The sequence below is a fragment of the Oikopleura dioica genome, chromosome PAR (genome assembly GCF_907165135.1).
Source record: "Oikopleura dioica chromosome PAR, OKI2018_I68_1.0, whole genome shotgun sequence".
Lineage (NCBI taxonomy): Eukaryota > Metazoa > Chordata > Appendicularia > Copelata > Oikopleuridae > Oikopleura > Oikopleura dioica.
In genome coordinates, this window is record NC_137293.1 from 2119625 (window position 1) to 2141484 (window position 21860).

Below are 21860 nucleotides of genomic sequence, written 5' to 3' on the forward strand. Positions count from 1 at the left end.
TTTTTCGTCTCTTTGATGATGAGTTTTTTGATTACCTGAATAGGTTTCGGTAGAGGTTGTTGTTCACGCTAAATTCAAATTAAAAATTGGCACGAAATATTTCAGTAGGAGATATCCCTATTTTATTTTAGCCGATTTAAATTCCTCAGGAAAATCGTACCTCTCACTGAGGACCATTGAAATCATCATCACTGCCAGTTGAAGTTTTACCATATTTCTCTTGTTTTGGTTAATGTGTCCAGAAAATAGCTGTGTATATGTATATATTTCTTTGTTATTTATGCAGAGAATAAAGCCCGCGTGTGAAAGAAGGATGCCTATATTGATACTGTTAGAACCCGTGTTTTGTTTTCAGAGCGCCCTCCTTTTAGATGGCGAAAAAATCGCATTATCCCTGGTGTTGGTAATAATGCTCATTCCTCAAGTTTGACCTCTCTTTCCTTGAAACTTACTGTATTACGCCATTCCCATGTCTAAAATCCAGATACAGAGAACCTGAAAAGATTATAATGAGGTCACAGTGCATTAAAAATAAAATTCGCTCTATCAATAATCATATTTTTAAAAATAACTTTATGTAACAATTGCAATCCAGCGTTCCATCGAATTTGCCCAAAATAGCCGCCGCGCTATTTTAGCCCCTTTATAAAGAAAATTCTTCGCCATTTTCAGCAAAGAGAGAGAAAAGTATCAAATAAGTCCGTGATGAGAAAAATATTTGAGATTTTTGCTCTTTCGGCGGTAATTTCGGGAAGAAAACTACCGCGAAAATCGTATACAGACATTGATATCAAATCGACGATAGAAAGTTCGGAGGATCTTCTGAAGATGCTAGAATTCGGCGGTTTCGAGAGCCCCGTGAATTTGAAAAAATCGGGGAATAAAGTTTCCGGATTGATAAGAGATAAGAGGATGAATGAAGTGCAAGTGACGGCGGAGTACAAGTCTGAGTGGGATACCACTAATGTAAGTCCGCTTTTTCTCCTCGAGATTTTCGATAAAAAGACGAAATAATAGCCCATTATTGTCAATTTTCGGAAAAAATCGGCAACTTTGGACCATTTTATCAAGAGTTAATCGACAATTCTTGATTCCTTTTCGTTCAAACTCATCATTTTTCTTCAAACTCTAGAACTGCGGACCCCGACCAGGCGGAATGATCTACCCCCGTCCACCAGAAACGCCTGGAACATACGAAGATCAACTTGAATGCGACATCATCTCCGACAATCTCTACTTACCCGGTTATAATTGCACAACAACATGCAAGGTAACATCAGAATAAATACCCCAATAAACATCTTTGTTTCAGGCTGATCCGAATAAGAAAGTTAATCTGTTCTGCGACTGCTACAATAAAGTGCTGACATTCTCGATCGTCAAGCCGTGCAGATGGGCCTTTGAGGGAGGAGAAAGCTGCCCGGCAATTGATGACGAAGATGATTGGAATTGTGACCCGAGGAAATCAGACTGCGGTGGCATTTATCCGGTAAATATCGTTCTTCGGCATCTTTTTCTATAGAATTTTTGCCAGACTCGGCTTAAAACGGCTCATGTTGCTTTTTTATAACAAGTTGAAATACAGTATCGAAAAATTGTCAGTTGCATCCACAATTGTAGCCACAGTGTTAATAAAACTCAAAATCATAGCCATCGGATAATTACTTATTCTTATAGGACTTTCAATCTAATGAAACAACAACGACTACGTCAACAACCACAACGACGACATCTACTACTACAACTCCGACACCAGCAATCTCCTCTTCCGCAAGACCCGCAGTCCCTCCTTCGAACAAACCCGCGTCAACTCATCATGTCGAAGTCATCATCCCATCCGTCATTGAAAACAAGGAAGAGAACTCAGAAACCGTCTCCTTCGCTAAAGACATCACCATTTCTGAACCTACCGCGGACGAAAAAAGAACGATCATCAATCACTTCCACATCGCTCCATTCTTATCAAACGTACTCAACAACGGCGGTTCCAGTAGCGCCTCTTCTTCTCCTTCTAAAGCTTCCACCACGACTGCATCTGGTCTAGAAAAGATCAAATTCCTCCACGAGAAACTAGCGAAGCTGAAAAAGGTCCGTGATCGCTTATTTCTTCAATTGAAGAGGAGAAATATTGATCCGGAAGTTGAGCAAAAGACGAAAAAAGAGGATGAGCCGGATAATGTCCGGTCCGAGTGAGAAAACCCGAAAAAACTGTCGATTTACTGTATTATATCTTGTCTCATTTAAATACAAAGAAAAAACTAAAATTTTCTTATCGAATTTTATTTTGAATTCTGAAGCTAGTAAAATAGCCATGGTACAGTAGAAAAATACTCGCTTTCTTCCAAAAAGTCGCCATAAATGAAATCTTTGTTGTGATTATTTATTCCTTCTCTGGACGTTTTTTCAAGTGATGGCCGCGAGGTTGTCTTTGGAATATAACATGCGGAAGAAAAATTTAGAAAAAGGATCGCTTTTGCTGAAAAACGCATGTTTTAAAAGGGACTCGGAAAAGAAAGTGATTAAACAGAGCTAAAGACTCATTGATAATTCAATATAAGGGGGAATTGACCACCATTTCCCGTTCTTATTTTCATAGCTTGATTCGAATTCGCCTGTATCGCTTCAGCTACACAAATATTAAAATACCAGAGATTTTCTTTTTGGGAGAAAGATCATTATTTATTTGGTATTTTTGAAGATCGTTAAAAAGGATCAGAAGACTTTCATCTGGTCCAGCAATTAAAATTGACCATAAAAACTGTCAGAGGGATTCTGAGCTGAGCTGATAAATATATTTTACGAAGACTGATCATTTTTCTTCGCGAAACATGGCGCGAATAAAACCGTCCGAGTCGCAAAGGGGAGAAAATCCACCTTCAAGAGCACCCCCAGAGCAAGAAGCAGAGAATGAGTCACAAATGACAGATAAACAAGCAAGGAGAATGGGGACCTTGAATTCGCAGGCGTTGAATTCTGCTCTTGTTGTCGGAAACTTCATTATGCTCAAGTTTGTCGTTTATTTTTTTAATGGGGCTGTTGATGTTATGTTTAGGAATGAAATTGAAAAGCGATACTATTGCAGAAGAACTTGTGAAAGGCTTGACGAAGATACCTGTAGTGAAACGATTCGGCAAACAGGTAACCATGCTTACTTCAATATTTGTTACTTTTAATTCATTTTTCAGGGCGACCGGACTACTACTGCGAGGAATATATAATCATGCTCAAATTGGCCTTGTCAGTGATAAGCATCTTGCTTCAAGTAATGTACGGCTTCTTTGAAATCTCTCTTCTTGTCGAAAAGAAACAGGACGAAGACGCTGGTTTGACTGAAGAAGAGATCGAAGAAAAGGGAAAAAAGAGGTTGAAAACGAGTTTTACTTCTGGAACCGTAGCACTGTTTATTTCCGTGGTGAATTACTTCATCGCTGCTTTTGAATAAACTCGCCATTGGAGCTCAAAAAATACGTTTTTAGCAAGTTAAAAAGAGAATCTGATTTTGCCGAGATTTGTCAAAACAAGGGCGGGGTTCCATAACGATTTAACGATTTTCCGACTTTCAAATCTAATCTCATCATGTTTTCCCGCGATGTAGCAACACACATTTCATCCCCGGAAGACAGGATTTTCTACGGAAAGACATGTTTATTCCAGCACAAAAATTGGCATTCTATCGGCAGGATTCACAGTTGGCTGGGTAAATTCAAGAACGGTTCCGCGCATCATGATTTTTTGACCTTCAAGGGGAGTGTAGACGTTGTAGATTTTTTTGAATCCTTGTGTTTTCACTGAAACTCTGTTTGGTGATTCATTATTACACTTTTTATTTGCAAAAATTCGAAATTTGTGAATCTTTCCTGATCGAACAATCGAGTTCTTCTTCCATCTCTAAAGTAATTTTTTCTTCTTTTGGGCTGACCGGTGGCAAATCTCGATTTTTATTTCTCTAATGGCGGCTTGAGTCACTTGAGGCTCTTTTTGTGCTCTTTGTTTTGCTTGAAATCTATTTTCTCCAAATATTGAATGACAGAAAATGGACACCGCCGAGTCAGGACGAGAAAAGGAGTTCGATCGATCGAGCTTCTTATCGACCAATTTTCTTCAATTTTCTTCTTTGACCTTTTTAATTCATTTTAAAATTGAGCACTAATCAAATTTCTCGCGTAAAAATTCAAAAAGTCGGTGGAACGTTCATTTCCCGAAATTGGATTATTCAGGGGCCGTTTATGCAGGGCTAATCAAATTTTGCGAAAATTTACATGTTCAGCGACGCTCTGATAACAATAATTGAAGAGGCTGCCTCCTCCGGTTTGATTGATGATACCTGTCGGGCTCCGAAGCATTCTGGAAAAGGGGAGCAACCAGCGGGTTATCTCCTAAAGCGATAAAAAATTCTCGCCACTTTGAAGATGCGAAAAACACCAACATGGCGCGACGCGCTGACTGCCTGATAAGAGCGCTCTTTTACGCGCTAGAATTCTGATTACAATATTTTATTAAAATATGGCCTTTTGCGTAAGCTTGAAAATTCGCATTTCGCGTCGTTCATACCGAACAAATGACCGGAACAATGACCATTTGTACCGCTAGGGCGACGCATTTTTGCATAAATACTTGACGTGTACCGGCGCCGCTAGAATTTATTGCGCTGGAAATTTTTGAATAATCTTGTTGATAGAACATGGGCGCTAATTGGATTTCAAGAATTTTGATTTTTAAATTTACTTTTCCTTTTTTATTTTTGTTAATTTTTTAACCCGCTCATGTGAAATTTTTGAAAGTACCAAAAATTTGGTTATTAGAAAAGAGGTTAAAATTATTATTTTTATAATTTTCACTTGGCACGTTTCGATTTTTGAACCAAATTGAAAAGACGCTCACGACCTAAAAACAAACTTTGAGGTCCCCTTTTTGCAAAAACGGAAACAACGAGATCTGCCAATTCAAAGCTCATGGCTATTTTGGATTTCCTCCTGGCTCCGGCGTGTATTAGCGCGGTTCCTCCGAAACGTTCCCAGCCAGCTAGAAAAGGATTTTTTAAACAAACAATAAATTTAGTCGTCTTTTTTTCAGGAAAGAGTATTCAGCCGCATACGGCTTTTTTAAATCTGTGCCAAACCCGCGCGCGGCTTCGTCTTTTTTTCATTTTTTTGTTAAAATAAGGCTTTTTAGGAATTTTTTTAGCATTAAATTTAATAGTTTATCTTCATTTTTGGGCAGCCACGGGAATGTTTAACTTCATGTCTCCCATAAAATGTGGATAAGGAGGTTGTAAGGTGGTGTTTTGGCAGGTTTACTTTTGGCATAATTCGTGGCATTAGCTCGTCCAGTGCCTCGGCTGATTTGTGCGCGCCGCCGAGTCTCGCGCCTCGGTGTCGCGACGGTGGAGGTGCTCAGGACCTGACCAATGCAGCGCGCTGATTGGTCGGATGGTCGCAGTGGCGCCAGCCTGGCGGGACACCGCGGCGCCGTCTCAACACCACCACCACTACACACTACAGCAGCTTTCTGAACTAGGAGCTCTACAGCGGCGCACCTGGCGTAGATTTTTTCGCCTCGCCAGAACACCCGACTCTCTGTCCACACCAAAGGCTTACTTTTCGAACGATCGAGTTTTCACTTCTCAGAAAGAACCGGTGTTTATTTGAAAGAGGGATTAGAAAATGGTCGATAAACGAGTTCCAACTTACAGAAGATATTCTCCTTACAGGAGGCAACAGTACTCGAGCGAAGAGAAAAAGGTAATAATTCGGCACTTTAGGTGGTGATTTTTTGAAACCCAAGTTTCACCGGATAAGATACCCTTATTTTTCAAAGAAAAGGATACTTTTTCTGATAAACAAAGAGTGAGAATCACGATTTTTCTCCAATAGCTATCATGGTGAGACCCTTTATTATGATATCAAATTAAAGATCAACCCTTTTTTGATTTCAAAGGCAGGAAAAATTAAGGGTGGTGCTAGGGTATTTTGATTTCAGAAGAATACTACTTGGTCGGACTTCATCATGCCTATCATCTCAAAGCTCATTTCCTTAAGATTTTCCGCAAACTAAGAAAGTTTTTCTTCTGACATCAAAATCTTGAAAACGTATCCTCGCGGTTTTTTCTTCTGTAAGTGCCGTATTTCAAGAAGTGGCGCCTTTTGAGTTTACCCTCCAAATTGGCTTTGCGGAAGTCCTCTTTCCTCTGCGCGCGGGAACATAATTATATTTTCCCGCTTTGCCGCAGTTTATTCAACAAAATCTAAATAAAATCATCATTTTCTCTCACTAATGGGCCTAAATACGCTTGTGTTCTAAAAATAGAGCGGCGGTGGAATTCGACTTCGCGCGAAAAAATGCCGAGTAGCGTAATGAGGGTAATTATATTGTTGCCAGTGAGTGATAAGGGCGCCAAGTGGGCTCTGATAAGATAAAGTTTCAGAAGATTTTTTTTAACCGAAAGTCCGTTCGAGGAATTTTTCCCTTTTTCTGACCCAAAATTGCCAAAACTCGACCTAAAAAACGAACCTTTTCTTCCTTTTTCTTTGAAATAATCATTTTAGGCGTTCAAAAACCTGCAAAACGCCCTGCCAAAAGAGCTCCTGTCTCCTGTCAGTCCTTACACATGCCCTTCGCCGCCGATTCTAGAGCCCTACCCTCTAGCCATCACTTATCCGATTCTCCCGATCGCTCCGCCTGTGCAAGACAATATGGACGACACCGAAGCTCTTCTTGAAACCCTCAACGCCACGATACTGTACATTTCCTCCCTACAGTCCCTTCTATCGTAGCTCCATCGAAGGAGTTAATCAAGTGGCTGGAAAGTGGCCGCCACTTCGCTTGATATTTCCCCACTTAGCTTATCGCTGTAATCATTCTTTTCGCAATGTAAATAAAATTAATCACCGAATTATTTTCCCTCTTTTTCAGTTTCTCAAATTTGCAAAACAAACAAATCTCTAAAATCTTTAAATCTTTACTATTTTGCAAGTTGACTTGAGAAAACAGATTACTTAGGGGAAAAATGCGAAAGTTGGCAGCGAGTGTAATCCGAAATTTTACGCTCGACCCCAGTGATTAGGCTGCTCCCGCATTTCCCAAAATCCTGGATTTCCCAATTCCTGGATATCCCAAAATCCTGAATTTCTCAAATCGCCAAATCAGGATTCTGCCGATTCTGGATTTTGGGAAATGCAGGATTGGGAAAAGCAGGATTTTGAGAAATGCAGGATTCAGCTGAAATTTCTTCGACTAACACAGTTTTCCTCTATCTGTCAAAACTAAAATAGTTCGCGCTAAAATGCTTCGATTCGAGGGCCTCGAGCGCTGTCTATAATCTGCTCTTTTTGTCTTGGCACATTTTTCTGGACTATATTTTGAGTAGACAGTACCAATTGGTACCCGAACTTTCTCGTCTACGGTCAGGCTTATTTGAAGTACGGTCACATTAAATAATTCTCGCTCTAAGAATCGAAATCTACAAAAAATACTTTACAAGGAAAGTTTTGTGAAATAACAATTTTTTACTCTTTTAAAACTTTACTTTCGAGCTTATCCTCGATAATATCGAGTCGATATAGCTTGATCCGATTTGTTGCACTTGTCGGTGGGCCCGTTGAATCCTATTTACACAGCTTGACACCTTGCCTGTACTTGGCCACTGCGAGTTTTAAGCACCAACAGTTTGGGACCGACCAAACCGACCATGAAAAATGGTGGTCGGTGCCGACCCTAGGTTTGATTTTTAAACCAAGCAAGAAAACTAATTCAAAAGAAAAAAAAATCCTGCATTTCCCAAAATCCAGAATCGGCAGAATCCTGATTTGGCGATTTGAGAAATTCAGGATTTTGGGAAATCCAGGATTTGGGAAATCCAGGATTTTGGGAAATGCGGGAGCAGCCCAGTGATTAGGGTCAAGATTGTTGATTTTTCATGCTTTTTGTTTCGAGCCCAGAATTTTTAAGGAAAAATAAGAATTGAGAAAGATTTATTGACAAGAAATCATTGTTAAAAATTTACATTTTAACTGGTCGCATCATCAATCGTTCATACAGTAATCGAAAGGAACCTCGACAACCATCGGATAGCCATAATTATCTTCAGCCGCGAGCTGCTGAAACAAATACGAGTCGGTTACATTTTCCCCATTCCATCTCACTCTTTCAATTCCCGTCCAAGGATCAATGTCCTTTTTTTCATAATAATAGTCGCCACCAAACCCACGAATGATGAAAATTTCGTCGCCTGCTACGTGAGCAAACGATGAGCTTGCTTTCTTCTGCAGCTGTCCCGCAGATCGCCATTTTCGTTCTATTGCATCGATCGAATGGATTTCCTTCAGTCGGATGTAATCCTCCGTCATGCCACCAAAAACAAGTAAAACATCATCGATTCCTACACAGCTATGATAACAGATTTTGCTTAATTTATTTTTTATTTCGAACTCAACTCAATTCCCTTACAATGGAAAATCATCCTGCTGTTGCCAATTATTGCCGATGAGAATTTCAGTTCTGTTGGTCTTGGCTCGGCAAGCTGTGTAGAACACCTGAGTCAGGGTATTCGAAAAAAACAGAGAGTTTCAAAGAGCTGATTCGCTGCTTCTCCTGAGAGCTTTTTAACCCGTTAACAGCCGCGTGGAGATCTAATCTTCACGGCGCCTTTGAAGCGCTATAAAATGAACGTTACTGATTATTTTTTGAAAATTATTTCATTTTTGAAAAATTTAATCAATTCTCTATCCGCTTGTATAATTTCAAAAAAATTCCACGTGAAATTCTGCTCAGGAGAAGCCAAAGAAAAACTTCAGTCAGCGAAAAAAAGGGAAAGAGTAATGCAACTCGCCCTCATTTTCCCTTCTTTCCCTTTTCATTGGATCTCAGCGCCGAAACTGACGTAACTTTGATCCTGATTTTCAGCCATTAGACGATCAAGAATAGAAACAAAACAACAGTCAGATAAAAGAGCAGACGCTTCTGAATCATGCTGTTTCCTTAGAATTTGCTAAGATGAGCCCTATTTTACGGAAATCGTCAAAACGTCCGTGGAGATTTGATCTCCACGCGCCCGTTAACGTATAAAATCGCGCGCCCAGTTAACGGGTTAAGGACCTTGAGTCAGGTTTTGCACACAGGTTGCCGAGCCAAGCTGTTGGTGTCTATCCAGGGCTTGTCAATTTCTACCATTGACCTTCCACCAACCGCGAAAGGAGCATCCTGCAACAGGCCAAGGCAACCGTAATCATGTTCCATTTTCGAAGAAGGAGCTGTATAAATGTTTTCACCATCGAATTCCTGACACTTTTTGTAATCGTACCCTTCAAAATCGGCGGACCCGAAGCAAAGAAGGACTCTTTCGTCTGCTTTTCCTTTCCCGCGCACGGCTAAGGACCCGTCATTCCAAAATCCGTGAATGAGTTTGACGTTCATCGGGAAAAACTTGCAGTTGGTAAGCCTGAGGATCTACAAACTCATTCGAATCAATGAGATCTTTGAGTTCTACCTTGTTTATGTCAAGCAATCCGCCAAAAATATAAAATATTCCCTTGACGAGCGCACTCATTGACCATATATTTGCTGCCATGACCCCGTCGTGCTCGGTCAAACTAATATCATGTCTCTTCTTGCCATCTATGCTTATAACAGTATAATGAGTGTCATATGCATACCAAGTAGGAAGTTTCATCCATGTCAAACCGACGTAAAGAAGTGCTTTTGAGTCGACTTTCGGTCCAAGAAGAAAATTTTTAAGCTGTGTTTTTCGTCTGTTTTCCGAACTTTTATTCTTCTGTTCCCATTTGAAATATGGCTCGCCTGTAGTTTCGCCAGAGTAATATTGTCATCGACTTTAATTTCAATTTGATGATGCTCGATTATTACTGAAATCGTTATCCACTGGTCAAAAGTGTAATGAGGAATTTCAATTGGATAAAGACCTAATTCGGGGAAGGAAAATCGAAGCATGCCCTTTTTCTTTGAGAATATGAAGAAGAGCCGCTCGTGTTCATTGGACATCGTCAGAATTTGAGCCTCTTCTACGCCTGTTCTCATCTTAAATTTGATTTCATTTGTTTTGTTGAAATCAACAAGGACTGTTGATATGTGCTCGAAGTGCTTGAGTGACTGAAACGGCTCTGCAGCAACAACCGTTTTGTAGTTCCTTTCGAGATAGACATTTTGAAGCGCGCTTGTAAATTTTCTTTGTGAAACGGAGTTCTTGGAGTAGCCGGGTAGAATGTCGTGATGGAAGGCGAAATTCGGGTTGCTGGAGACATGAAATTTATCGTCGACTTCGATTTGATCATAATTGAGCTCGATATTGATGAAGTCAAAATCTATCTCAAACGTCGCTCCAAAGACAAGACTTTGGAGGTAGATTCGATCGTTGAGAAGGAAAGCGTTCTGAAAGTACTCGCACTCATCTTTGTTGTAGCCCCAGTTGTCGGTGTATAAAATGTCGTCGGAAGAAAGGAAAGACGAAAAGCAGATTTCATTCGGACGATATTGTGCGATGTTGCCGATCCATTCGCTACCCAGGTTCATGAAGATGCCATCACTTTTGAGAAGTAAGGAGACCTGCGTGTTAGAGAGTTCAATACTTCTCGTAATCAGGACAATCAGGAACGTTTCTTTTTCTGCTAGCGAAATTATGTCGACTGGATCTAGATCGACAAAGTTGATCGGCAAAGAGATTGAATTCTTCTGCCACCGCACAGATTCGTCTTTGTTGTCATTCTGGGAATTTAGAGAACCCGTTTCGGAAACTCGAATGTCTCTTTCACCGAATCTTAGGCTAAGAATTGAAAATCTATTTGACGAAAAAATTGTCGTTTTCGCATTGATGTGGTTATTCGCGATGAGTCCCTGTGAGATCTCAAAGCGGCCTAGATTGTATTCCGGAGCATAGTAATAGCACTTTTCGATATTTTTCATTGGGGAGCAGATGACCACGACATCGTAGCGTTTTCGATCATTGTATTCTGTTCGAGTTTCAATGAAATGCGTGCCAATCGACGAGCCGTAATGGAAAATAAAATATCCAGTTCTTTCAAAGTTTTGCGCTTCCGTGACGGTGACCAGCTTTGGTTCCTTTTCAGATATTGTCATCATCTTTCCTCGCGCATCGACTAAATAGTGCTTCCCATTCAAAAATGCGGCCCCAGCAGAATGATCGAAAAGGTCCTCCCCGTTCTTGTCTATTTTACGATGTTTTTCCCTCTCAAAATCGAAAAGGTAAACTGGAGAGACTTCTATCTTGAACAAATCGTCGGCTCCAATATATTTTGTTGTTTTTCTATAAATCAGCTCGTCGAAGTTCGTTTTCCAGTCAACGTCGATCGTCTTCGAAAATTTTGTATTCCACACTGGCAAATATCTTTGTCGGTCATCAGGGAGCGTTTCGCACTTGTAGTAGGGACAAGGGCAACCTTTTAAAAATCCTTTCTTGTTTGAAATTGATGTTTATGGTACCTGTAGGGCAGTATTGTTCAAAAGGGCAAACTTCGCCTGCAGAATCAAATGATCTTGTGAGCTGAAAACAGATCATTTCGCAAGGTGATATTGCAACTGATTTTCTTGACTTGAGAACAAGAGTTTCTGAGCATAAATGACGACATTTCTTTGCGTCGTAGAACGTTTTCTTCTTGCAGCGTCGGAGATTCACATCGTTCTCATCTTTTGAAAAGACCAGTTCTTTCTTTTTGGGCCTTTTTGTTGATATTTGCGCTCTGGATGAATGAACTTTCCGGTCCCTCTGCAATCATGGAAGAGAGCAGTGCATATATCGAGATTATCAAACTTGATACACTTTTTGTATTCGACGTTACAGACTGATGTCAAAAACGTAAACTGCATCCGAGAGTTCAACATTGAGACGTAATTAGCTAAGGTTTTGATTAGAGTCTACTACTTTCCTATTTCTCATACCGGAAAGCATAATGGTGACCCAAAATAAACTTCCCATGATCATATACCAGGCAAACTGCTTGTTTGTTGCAAATCCACTAAATAAAGTAATGGCATGATTAAAAATAACATTAATTAACTGCTTTGCGAGGCGAAAATCTTTGTGAATCCATGTTTTCACTTTGTTTCTAAAGGTTGCTGTCTCGTTGTCTGCCTTCCCATCCGAAATCTTGCAAGCTGTTGGCAGAATGGACTGAAATTTTTCCCTCGTATTCTCGTTCTCTGCTGAGTGCAGGGTCGGAAGAACATGTTTTGGGTCCAGAACAACTCCTTCAGCTGTTGTCTTCAAATATCCAATGCATTCGCATTCGAGGCACTTCACTTCATGAAGCTTCGGAAACTTCAAAACTCGAGGTGTTTTCTCTATCTCTTCCATCACATGAATACGACTGAAAGCTTCCGTTTTTGCGTATTTATTGTCCTTTCGGTATTTTTAGAGACAGACATCCTGTTTAAGTAAAGTTCATTCGGAGATAGGTTGAACTTTTCAAAATGGCAAATGTGATAGTGACCCTTCGTTTTAACATTTTTCCGTCAGCTTGCGATTATGACGGACCTTCGAGATCACTTTTGAATATTTTTCTTTCCTTATGTAAGAAAAGAACAACCGCGAATTAGCACGTAATCAAAATGTTCCACTCCGACCATCAAACACAATCGACCGCGATTTATTGACGATGCGCCAAATATTTACTGCCCACGGTGCATTCTCGAAACCTTTCTCGGTGAAAAACGTAATGATGCCTTCCAAAAGTTCAGTCAGCGCATCATAAATTTAATACTCAGACTGGCTTTGACCAGTTTTCACCTACTCCCATTTTCATAAAAGACAAGAGAAAAAGAACCGCGCGTAAAAATTATGAACAATTTTGATCGATAAGACGGTTTTATTTGGCAAGGGAGAATCTCTATCCTTTTTCTTTCGTTATAGGAGGTTCGTTGCGGCTGAAAAGAGAAAGAAAGATGCTGTTTTACCATAAATTTCTGCTTCTTTTTGGCTTGTCAAGAGTAAGAGGCTATAAATTATACGAATTTTGGGAAGATGGGCTCTTCCCGATTTCAACAGGAATGGAGTTTCTTTGAATAATAAGCTCCTTAAAATTGTTGACTTCAAAAATCCAAAAAAAAAAAGTTTCTCCAAACGACCCTTTTCGTCAAATTCCCGTCTCTTTCTACCCAAGACACTTTCTAAACCGCTTTTGAAAAATTATGAAGAAAAAATTATGAAGATTTTTGTATAAAAAGACTTTATTACAGAAACTGTTACAGAAACAAGACCAAATAAAACGTATTGAAATGCAGTGTTCATTCATGAGTGTGTTTCATCTTACAAGCTGGCCTCCAAGCTGGTCAGTTTTCCCTGCTCGATGAGTTTCTCGGTTCGCTGTTTTTTGTTCTTGGTCGAGTTTTTAAGAGGGAAAGCGCATGCTTTTCGGGATTTGTGGATGGTCTTTCGGTCGTATTTTGCTCTGCATTCTTCTGGGCTCAGAGTCTGAAATAGGTTAAAAATTAAACCGAAATCCTTTTTGTTCTTACCTCTCCATTCTCAGAAGTGTAGCCGTTTTGGCAAGCATTCGTCAAATATGGAAGATGCTGATCTTCAACCATTTGATTGCACAAATATTCCATGAAGATGAGCGTATTTCGAGCATTCGGGCCTTCGTTAATATTCCACGAGTCCGTAAGAGTCGTTCGAGAAGCGGCTTCAAGATCATCTTCTTCGATCAAGTCGATTCCCCATTTTTCGAGAAGGACTCTTCGGGCGTTGTTGACTCGAGTCAGCCAACCTGAAAAATATTCGAAAAAGAAAAATTAAGGGATTTTCTTACGTTGGCAGACGAGGACTTTTGCAAGCTCTCGGTCAATAATCGGGTGTTCCCATTCTTCGTAGCCTCCAGTTCGGGTCAAACAGTTGACTCCGGAATGATCATCGTTGAAGGAAAGCTCTTGAGTGTCAAGATTCAACAAAGCTGGGGACGAGGCTCCGAGTCGTCGAACAAATCTTTATTTTGGTCATTTTCGAAATCCTATTAATAAAATTCTAAAAAATAAAAGAAAAAAATCGATAGAAATTTTTGGTTAAAAATGACCATTTCCTTTGTCGTTGTCCTTTAGGAGTTTTTCTCTTCTTGGTATTTTCACCAGAAACGGTGGCAGCGGCAAATAAAAGTGCAAAAATTTTCATTTTCAATTTGAATTTGATTATTTCAAAATGCTTTTTTAGCTTTTATTTTTGTTTTGTTTTGGAAAATATTTTCCCTGGCTTACTGACTTATCAAAGGTTATTATATAGTGGCGGAGCGTGGAAAAATGATGCGAGGGAGGGATTACTGAGTTAGCGCATCAGGCTCAGCAGCGAAGATTTTGTTCATCCAACCGAGCGGGTGTTTCTCGGACACATTTCTTTTTTAAGACTTCACCGGCTGCGAAAATAGCGAACTTGGTCTTGAATTTCGCAATGTTCGTTGAAATTAACCCCAAGACCACGCTTCGACAACGCCGAATCAAAGACAAATTTCAATATGGGCTTTGATCTGTAGAGAAGAGCTATCCTTCCAGCCTAGTAAAGCCTTGATTAGGTTTACTGATAGGGCTGTAGTGGGGTTCTCGGTCGGGCGCCGAAATAAGGAGCGCCGAAATAATGAGCTAAATGACTGTCCTTTACTAGCCCTTATCTCGGTTAGTCTTAGGAGACTGGAGATCCAGGGGCGAAGCCCTCTGAGTAAGTCCTAAGGGGGGGATCCCGGGTGGGGGGGCGTTGCCCCCTAGATTAGGCTTAGGTTTAGGGGCTACCTGACTTTTCACCCCCTTCTACTCAAAAAGGAACGATTTGAATGGTAACCATCATATTGATTTTTGAGAATTTCGGAAAATATCTGTATCTTATGCAGTTTATTACCACAATTTCAATTTTGCCATTTTTCAATGCAAGTAATATATTACAAGCCAACTGTAGATGAAGGCCCGAATATTCGAGACTCAATTTGTTATCAGGAAAATCGACACATAAAGGGCTGAGAGCCGGAGGTATGCTTTCTTGGCAGGTTTAAAATTTCACACAATAGAAGCTTAAGTGGTCAAGCTTCGAGTAAAACCCCGATGGATTTTGTTGACGGCAGTCTTTTACAGCGTGTTTGTAAGCTTTTTAGAAATCCTTTTGCATCCGTCTGTTAACTCATATTCGAAGTGACCGAACACTTTACCGTTTATGTCCTAAATAAACAAGTTTGTGTCTGTCTCACGAGATAACTTCAATCAAAACCCAAATGTTACGGTACTCTTCATGGCATCTTTTAATGTCATTTCGCTCCATATTGTTTGATCATCATCATCTTTATATAAAGTCACGTGACCTTTTCTCTACCCTCTTTGGCGATGGAAAAACTATACCACTTTTTCTGGTGCATCGGTTTTTTCTACACAGCGACTCAAATCCACAACTCGGTCACTGAATACAACAAGTTCAAGTCCGCAATTGTTCAGAGAAGCGCTACTCTCGACGATGATAATTTCTTTCCTTTCATCCTCATCTGCGCCGACTGGCTTCATTCTCGCGATAAATTGGAGATCTTCTATCCGAATATTACGCAAAACGACATTGAGTACCTTTACGGCCTTGGGCTTTCGACTGATGCTGAACAAGCTTGGCTGTATAAATATCTTCGGCCGGAAAAGTTGAAAAAGCTTCGTGATGATATTCCAGATCATATGAGAGAGCTGAACAAAGTGAATTTGACAAGATTTACGTACAAAACTTTTCCAAGTTATTTTCTGTTCAATTGTCAGGAAAGGCTTCTTATTGGCTGAAAGGCAAAATGGAGGCTTCTGATTTGCTGAAAAGGCCAATTATTAAAATTTTAAAATGACATATTAGTGAATAATTTTGATAAATAATGCTTCCATTTTCGCTTTTTTTCTGAATACAAGCCATACTGTAAGGTGAACTCAGTAAAATGCGATGATTCGTGGCAGCTGAAAACAACCCAATTCGGCGTTTGCTTAGAAATAGACGCTTCGAAATTCGATATCATAGAAGAAAAAGTTATGAACGGGGCGGACGCAAAAATGAACAAGCTGGCACTTATGGTATAAGTGTTTTTGTCTACAATTACCGACATTAGTTAACAATGCTTTAGAAAAAGTCGCTCGGACTTATGAATAGTAAGACGGGGCAAAACGACACGGAGAGGACGGGAATGATGGAACTGGAGTCGCTGTTTGTTAAGTCTAATAAGCGAACTTTGGAGGTAAGAGGGTTAAAGTTTGGGGTCCTTATCAGGGCGGTCTAATTTGCATTCTTGTAAATAGTCTTTTTTCCGAAGACTATTCATTTATTCTTATAAGATTAATCTCGACGCGAGATTAGTCTGTTTGAATAAAAGATTAATTCGGGAAATTTTCGAAATAGTTCCGAGATTATTTCAAATAATCTTGAAACGCGCGCTGTGATTGGTGGACCAATGGCCGACGGCGCGACAGAAAAATGAAACTCAAACATGCTTGGAGCGCAGCTTGAAATTTTGTCCGCGCCGCCTCGCACTGCTCACAGCTCGCCAGCGCCACCCAAATTTTTCCCCCGAGCCACGCGACCCTCGCTAAAAAGATTAATCTGGAAAGTTTCCAGTGGAAACTAGTCCAGTCTTGACTAATCTCAGAATCTTTTTCCAAAGAAGATTAATCTCGCAAATTTTCGAGATTATTTACAAGAATGCAAATTAGACCGCCCTGGTCCTTATAGTTTAGTTTGCGATTGGATTGAATCGTTCTGACATCACATACGGCTGGAATGGTTTCCACAATACGTATACCATCTTTTACAAGTCTTCAAACGAGGATTACTACGAGCAGGAGCATAGCTTTTCCGTCATTCCTCAGGTTTTCATCGGACTATCAAACATGCATCCAATCAAATTTATTCGAAGATGATGCCGACAGTCAAGCTACAAAAAGTAACAAAATCTTTGATGGGAGTTCCCTTTACAAAGTGCGTGGCAGAAGAATCATACAGTCAGCAACAGTGCTACAATGAACATTTGATTATTCTAATCAAGAGTGTCTGCGAATGCGTCCCGTTCAATATGCCATTTCAGGGGATTGATTACGCGGTAAGTCATTTACAACGAATCAAAATAGAAAAAGAGTTTCAGACAATGCGGGCTAACGGGACGAAAGATTGCGATTTTTTCACTCATGCGACTTGTGTGACGACTTTGAGGAGTCGCTGGAGTATTTCATCGTTCTTTTTTCTTTTCGCTAAAATTTCCTCAGATCCAAAAGCAGCGAAGTGCCTCCCTGCCTGTTTGCATGTGAAAGTACACCGAGCAGATATTGACGTAAGCAAGTCTCTTTTCGTGAAACTTTTCTTATCGCATATTTAGTACAGCCTTATCAGCTCGAAGTTCACTGACTATCTTCTAAAAACAAAGCGTTCAAGCGTCGATCATTTGAAAGAATACGAAATTCTAGCGACTTCTATCACCATCGCCGAGACACCTCATACTGTCTTCAGGTTTGATTTAACTTTTTTTTTTCGGAGAAAACAGTGTTTAATAATAGTGAACAACCAGAAATGACATTCAACTCATTATTGGCTGATATTGGCGGTGCTCTAGGACTGTGGCTAGGATTGAACGTATGCGAAGTCCTTCTCTTCCTATCAAAATCTTACAAATACCTCGCAAAAGCGTCAACGAAATTTAAAAAACGAGCGAAGAAAATACTTCATAAAACCTACCCTGCTTGTAAAATATTCTTTGAACCGACAAAAGACGCTTCTGTATCATGCAATATTGATAACTTGCCCCGCTTGACTGAGAAAGATTTTCTTCTTTTCAAATAAATATGTTTTTTTTTCATGAATTATTTATTAAGGGGATCACAGGGTTATTACCAGGTCTGGTTCGAAACTTGTTCTTGCTGGGTTGAATTCTGAGCAACCTGGTTGGAGACTTGCTCTTGTTGGTTGGACTGTTGTGGTTGCTGGTTTGAAACTTGGGGAATTTGGTCGGAAACCTGTTCCTCTTGGGTGGCGTTCTGAGCAACCTGGTTCGAGATCTGCTCACTTTGGTTCGAAACCTGTGGTTGCTGGTTGGATGATTGAGGAATCTGGTTCGAAACTTGAGGAATTTGATCGGAGACCTGCTCTTCTTGGGTCGAGTTCTGAGCAACCTGGTTCGAAACCTGCTCACTTTGGTTGGAAGTCTGGGGGACCTGGTTCGAAGTTTGGGGAACTTGATCCGAAACTTGCTCAGTTTGAGTTCCGTTCTGCGGGATGGCAGCGGCGAAGGCAAGGAAAAAGTTGAAAAGCTTCATTTTTCGGGTTTTTGTCTATATCTATATCAGATATTGATGAAATTCGAATCCGAAGTGCGCTTTTATAGCGCCGCTGATCGTGAAATTTGGCGCGAAAGAGCTCGAGTGGGCCAGATTTTCTAAGTGGGATAAGCGCATGTCGAGTAGAAAATCGTGTTAGAGGTTTCAGCACTTTGATTTATGAAAATTTTGCAGAAAAAATTTGACATTTTATAATTCAAATATTCAAAAATTCGAAATTTTGTCTTTATCAATATTCTTAAAAGATTACCTCAAGTTCAGCCTTGAGCCAGCAGGAGCTTATCGCTTTGATAGTTAAAAAGTTGTGTGCCAAGGCAAGGTTTTCTTTTATAAAAATGGTTCTAGTGCAAGATATTGAATCCACCCTTTTAGGTGGAAAAGAGATCAATGATATTCTAGAAGCTACTGTTTCTACGCTTTCTGCTGACAGGTGAATAAGGTTTCTCAAACGCCTGTTATCAAATTGTTAAGAATTCTAGCGCAAATTGGCGTTGGTCTCCCGATTCTTCTCCTAGCAGCAGCGATTGTTATTGACCCCAGTTTGAACAAGCTCTCTTCTATTGAATGCGCTCCATATGGTAACGAAGGGTACACAGATGGATTATACAATCAAAACTACTGTTGGGAGCGGCTTCAAAATCTCGGCTCGACAAATCAAACTTCTGATGGGCATTTCCAGCACCATAAGCTCTTTCCCTACCTGTTTTTCGGTCTCGCCTTTATCGTTTTTATCCCTCATTGTCTCTTCACGTTGGTTTATCAGGAGAAGATCAGGACGCATTGTGTATTTATGATGTCGGCACTAGAAGAAGGGATTTTCGAAATGTTCTCGGTAAGATTAAAAAATAGACTCGGCATTATGCAAATTTGAGGCGATAAAAACGCTTCTAAACACAGATGGCGATCAAAATGAGCTGAAGGTGACAAGAACACGAATACGGGACGTGTTTGAATCGTCAGCGAAATCATGGGAGCTTGACAAGTTCGAGATGTTTGAAAAATACGTCAAGGTGGAGCGAGATTCGATCGTGCTCACCACGGGCTTGGCGGTGAGACGGCTCTTGACTTTGGCAGCACTTGCACTTGATGGCGTCATTTTGTACTTTTTGACGATGCAATATCATAGGAACAGGGATGAAATTGAATCAGCGAAAATAGTAAGACACTTAGTTTTGTGGCTTTGTGACTCCACCCTTTTTTCTTTTTTGAATTTCCTTCAAAAGTGATCAAGTTTACTGCCCGATCATCAATAACATCGAGAATGAAGAAAGTGGTCATTTTTGCACCATTTCCGGTTAATAAAAAGCTTCAAAACCATTCCTTCTTGCCATTTAGATATTGCCACGAGACTGTTTATCTGTCGAATATATATCAGCGGTATTTTCATTTCACTCGTCGCAGGCACCTGGAGTTTTCTCAACGACATGGCAGAAATAAACAGGGCGAAAGAAGTTCTTGAGCTCTGCCCACTTATTGATGAAAATATTTTTCCAAAGGACATGCTTTCAAATGATATTTTTGGAATCAACGATTTGAATGTTTTGTTGCTTCTGGTTCGGGAAAATTTTGCTGACACCAAGGTACAGCTAATATCGCGCTCGCTTGAATAATGTTATAGGCGATGAAATTCTGCTTGGATGCGAAAAAACTTGCCGACGAGACCAAAGCTGATTACCTTGATGTTCTTGTAGCGAAGATTGCATGGAAACTAAACGACTCTCTTGATGAAGCATATAAAGAAACAAATATTACTGGCGAATGAACTTTCGAAAATAAATGCCAAGCCATTAGAACTGCATCAAAAAATTACAAAACGCCATCTTTCGAAGAGAATGATTTTTAAATTATTTTTTTCATACTTGAAAATTCACTTTTTGCCAATGCAGAAAGCCAAAAATCCTTGAGCTTCAAAGACGATTGCCCGTGAGACTCTTTCGATTGTATAAATTAAAAAGATAAAAACTAGAGATAAAGACCTGCAGCAAGAGTGCAATGCAACATGTCGTCTTGAATATAACAGGTGCCAATTGCTTTGTGAGACAGATTACTGTCTGTCTTTTTGCGTCACACAGTACGAAAGTAAGCCTCTAAGACGATGAACAAGATTAAAAAATTAAAAGCCTGTTTGAATGATTGCCCGTGCGGTAAGAACTGCATCGTTGGCTGCACTGACTGCGATCATCCACTCTGTACTACACCAGTAAGATCTTCATTCATGAATCATGATGATTTATAATCTTTGAATAGAAGAACGTGTTCTTCTTGGTTATTGTTGGTGAGGCCGTAGATGAGTCTTATGTTATTTCTGGAGACGGATCCACATTTGTTCCAGCGAAAATCAACGCTCCGATTCCAGACGATACAAATTGGAAGGCATATACTATCGAGTCAGTTTTTGCGATTGTCAAAGATGAAGTATACGTGTTTGGCGGCGCATATGAAAGGGGCACCGAGAAAAGGGTAAATTTTTCTTGAAACTCAAAATTGTATTTAAACTCAAACTGTAGATTGTCAAATTAATTGATTGCAACCTTGTTGAACTCTCGATTCGATTGAATGGGGAATACTTTGCTTCCGCGGCAGCAATTGCTATAGATGATGGAAATGCGGGTAGATTTTCGCATATGCTGCACATAAATAGAATAAATATATTCAAGCCTTGACTTGCACTGGTTGGCAAGGAATATGCGAGACTTTTGACACTGAAAAAGTCACATTGACCCATTTTCAAAAATTTTCACACGCTTACGGTATGCTTGCATTCTATGAAGGACAACCGACGACTGTTGGGAGCTTTCTCGAGGATGGAGCGCAGACAGTTGAAACTTACTCTTCTACTTCTGGCTGGAGTTCTCTGACAAGCCATCCAAAGTAAAAACTCTTTTAAAGTTTCTGTTATGATTTTCCTCCAAGAAAAACGTTCGAGCATATGCTTGTGGGACTAGAAGATCAATCTATGGCATTAATTGGCGGATATGAATCATATGATGAAATTGATGAAAAATGTTTACGAGATATTTGGATATTGAAAAATAATATTTGGAGCCTCAAAGGCTTCCTTCAGCAGGTACAATCACTTTCACCGCTCATCTTCTCCCTTTGAATAATATATCACAGGAAAATTGTACAGGCTCTGCGGTGAGGATTGGCTCTTATGTCTACGTTTTCTCTGGCTCAGTGAAAGATTTCAAGGATGAGTACCCAATCGAGCGAATCCATTTAAATTCTGATGAAATAATCGGAACTGAAATAATTGGTTATCATGGTGATCGCTACGACATACCAATACTCTATCAAATATCATCTGATTTCTGTGTGTAAACAAAGCTTATCAATAAATGCATTCAGGATACTGAATTTGAAAATACAGTGAAACCCCAACTTAAGGGTAATGGTATACATCGGCGCGGCGCTGCTCGCTCGATCCGCGCTCCGCCAGAACCTTTTTCTCACGGAGCCGTAAAATCTGAACGGCTAATGATTTTTTCAAAATTCAAAAAGATTCTGAATAATCAAAGTCTTTTTTACTAACACAGCAAAATTAGTAATGATTGTCAAAGAGGAACTATCTGAAAATAGCC

General features: G+C 40.0%; 4 protein-coding genes and 2 long non-coding RNA genes across 6 annotated transcripts; 5 read left to right on the forward strand and 1 right to left on the reverse strand.

Annotated features, from left to right (window-relative positions):
- The first annotated feature begins 689 nt into the window (after nucleotides 1–689).
- On the forward strand, nucleotides 690–2203 carry LOC145704476 (uncharacterized). The gene is made up of 4 exons (XM_081781927.1): nucleotides 690–966; nucleotides 1133–1270; nucleotides 1313–1489; nucleotides 1678–2203. The coding sequence occupies exons 1-4, from the start codon at nucleotides 706–708 to the stop codon at nucleotides 2191–2193; spliced, it is 1092 nt and encodes a 363-aa protein (XP_081638053.1). The 5' UTR covers nucleotides 690–705; the 3' UTR covers nucleotides 2194–2203.
- Nucleotides 2204–2798: 595 nt separating this feature from the next.
- On the forward strand, nucleotides 2799–3450 carry LOC145704493 (uncharacterized). The gene is made up of 3 exons (XM_081781946.1): nucleotides 2799–3007; nucleotides 3053–3138; nucleotides 3186–3450. The coding sequence occupies exons 1-3, from the start codon at nucleotides 2829–2831 to the stop codon at nucleotides 3440–3442; spliced, it is 522 nt and encodes a 173-aa protein (XP_081638072.1). The 5' UTR covers nucleotides 2799–2828; the 3' UTR covers nucleotides 3443–3450.
- A 2096-nt stretch (nucleotides 3451–5546) lies between these two features.
- Nucleotides 5547–6884, forward strand: LOC145704194 (uncharacterized). Its single transcript, XM_081781634.1, has 2 exons — nucleotides 5547–5741; nucleotides 6546–6884. The coding sequence occupies exons 1-2, from the start codon at nucleotides 5664–5666 to the stop codon at nucleotides 6771–6773; spliced, it is 306 nt and encodes a 101-aa protein (XP_081637760.1). The 5' UTR covers nucleotides 5547–5663; the 3' UTR covers nucleotides 6774–6884.
- Nucleotides 6885–13182: 6298 nt separating this feature from the next.
- On the reverse strand, nucleotides 13183–13998 carry LOC145704047 (uncharacterized). Its single transcript, XR_014134409.1, has 3 exons — nucleotides 13776–13998; nucleotides 13483–13733; nucleotides 13183–13438 (listed from the first exon to the last, which is right to left on the reverse strand). It is a non-coding gene; the product is annotated as an uncharacterized LOC145704047 (long non-coding RNA).
- Nucleotides 13999–18614: 4616 nt separating this feature from the next.
- On the forward strand, nucleotides 18615–20057 carry LOC145701143 (pannexin-1-like). Its single transcript, XM_081778371.1, has 6 exons — nucleotides 18615–18709; nucleotides 18751–19111; nucleotides 19152–19453; nucleotides 19503–19573; nucleotides 19615–19859; nucleotides 19898–20057. The coding sequence occupies exons 1-6, from the start codon at nucleotides 18615–18617 to the stop codon at nucleotides 20039–20041; spliced, it is 1218 nt and encodes a 405-aa protein (XP_081634497.1). The 3' UTR covers nucleotides 20042–20057.
- Nucleotides 20058–20079: 22 nt separating this feature from the next.
- LOC145704099 (uncharacterized) lies at nucleotides 20080–20733 on the forward strand. The gene is made up of 4 exons (XR_014134420.1): nucleotides 20080–20202; nucleotides 20246–20358; nucleotides 20400–20479; nucleotides 20527–20733. It is a non-coding gene; the product is annotated as an uncharacterized LOC145704099 (long non-coding RNA).
- The last annotated feature ends 1127 nt before the right edge of the window (nucleotides 20734–21860 follow it).

Excerpts from the sequence above, each read along its gene's own strand:
- LOC145704476 (XM_081781927.1), top strand. The coding sequence starts at position 706 with ATGAGAAAAATATTTGAGATTTTTGCTCTTTCGGCGGTAATTTCGGGA. Across the intron at positions 1,271-1,312 it reads ATTGCACAACAACATGCAAG|GCTGATCCGAATAAGAAAGT; the intron begins GTAACATCAGAA and ends TCTTTGTTTCAG. Across the intron at positions 1,490-1,677 it reads ACTGCGGTGGCATTTATCCG|GACTTTCAATCTAATGAAAC; the intron begins GTAAATATCGTT and ends TTATTCTTATAG.
- LOC145704493 (XM_081781946.1), top strand. The coding sequence starts at position 2,829 with ATGGCGCGAATAAAACCGTCCGAGTCGCAAAGGGGAGAAAATCCACCT. Across the intron at positions 3,008-3,052 it reads GGAAACTTCATTATGCTCAA|GAATGAAATTGAAAAGCGAT; the intron begins GTTTGTCGTTTA and ends TGTTATGTTTAG. Across the intron at positions 3,139-3,185 it reads TGAAACGATTCGGCAAACAG|GGCGACCGGACTACTACTGC; the intron begins GTAACCATGCTT and ends TTCATTTTTCAG.
- LOC145704194 (XM_081781634.1), top strand. The coding sequence starts at position 5,664 with ATGGTCGATAAACGAGTTCCAACTTACAGAAGATATTCTCCTTACAGG. Across the intron at positions 5,742-6,545 it reads ACTCGAGCGAAGAGAAAAAG|GCGTTCAAAAACCTGCAAAA; the intron begins GTAATAATTCGG and ends TAATCATTTTAG.
- LOC145701143 (XM_081778371.1), top strand. The coding sequence starts at position 18,615 with ATGGTTCTAGTGCAAGATATTGAATCCACCCTTTTAGGTGGAAAAGAG. Across the intron at positions 19,112-19,151 it reads GGATTTTCGAAATGTTCTCG|GCGATAAAAACGCTTCTAAA; the intron begins GTAAGATTAAAA and ends TGCAAATTTGAG. Across the intron at positions 19,454-19,502 it reads ATAGTAAGACACTTAGTTTT|TGATCAAGTTTACTGCCCGA; the intron begins GTGGCTTTGTGA and ends TTCCTTCAAAAG.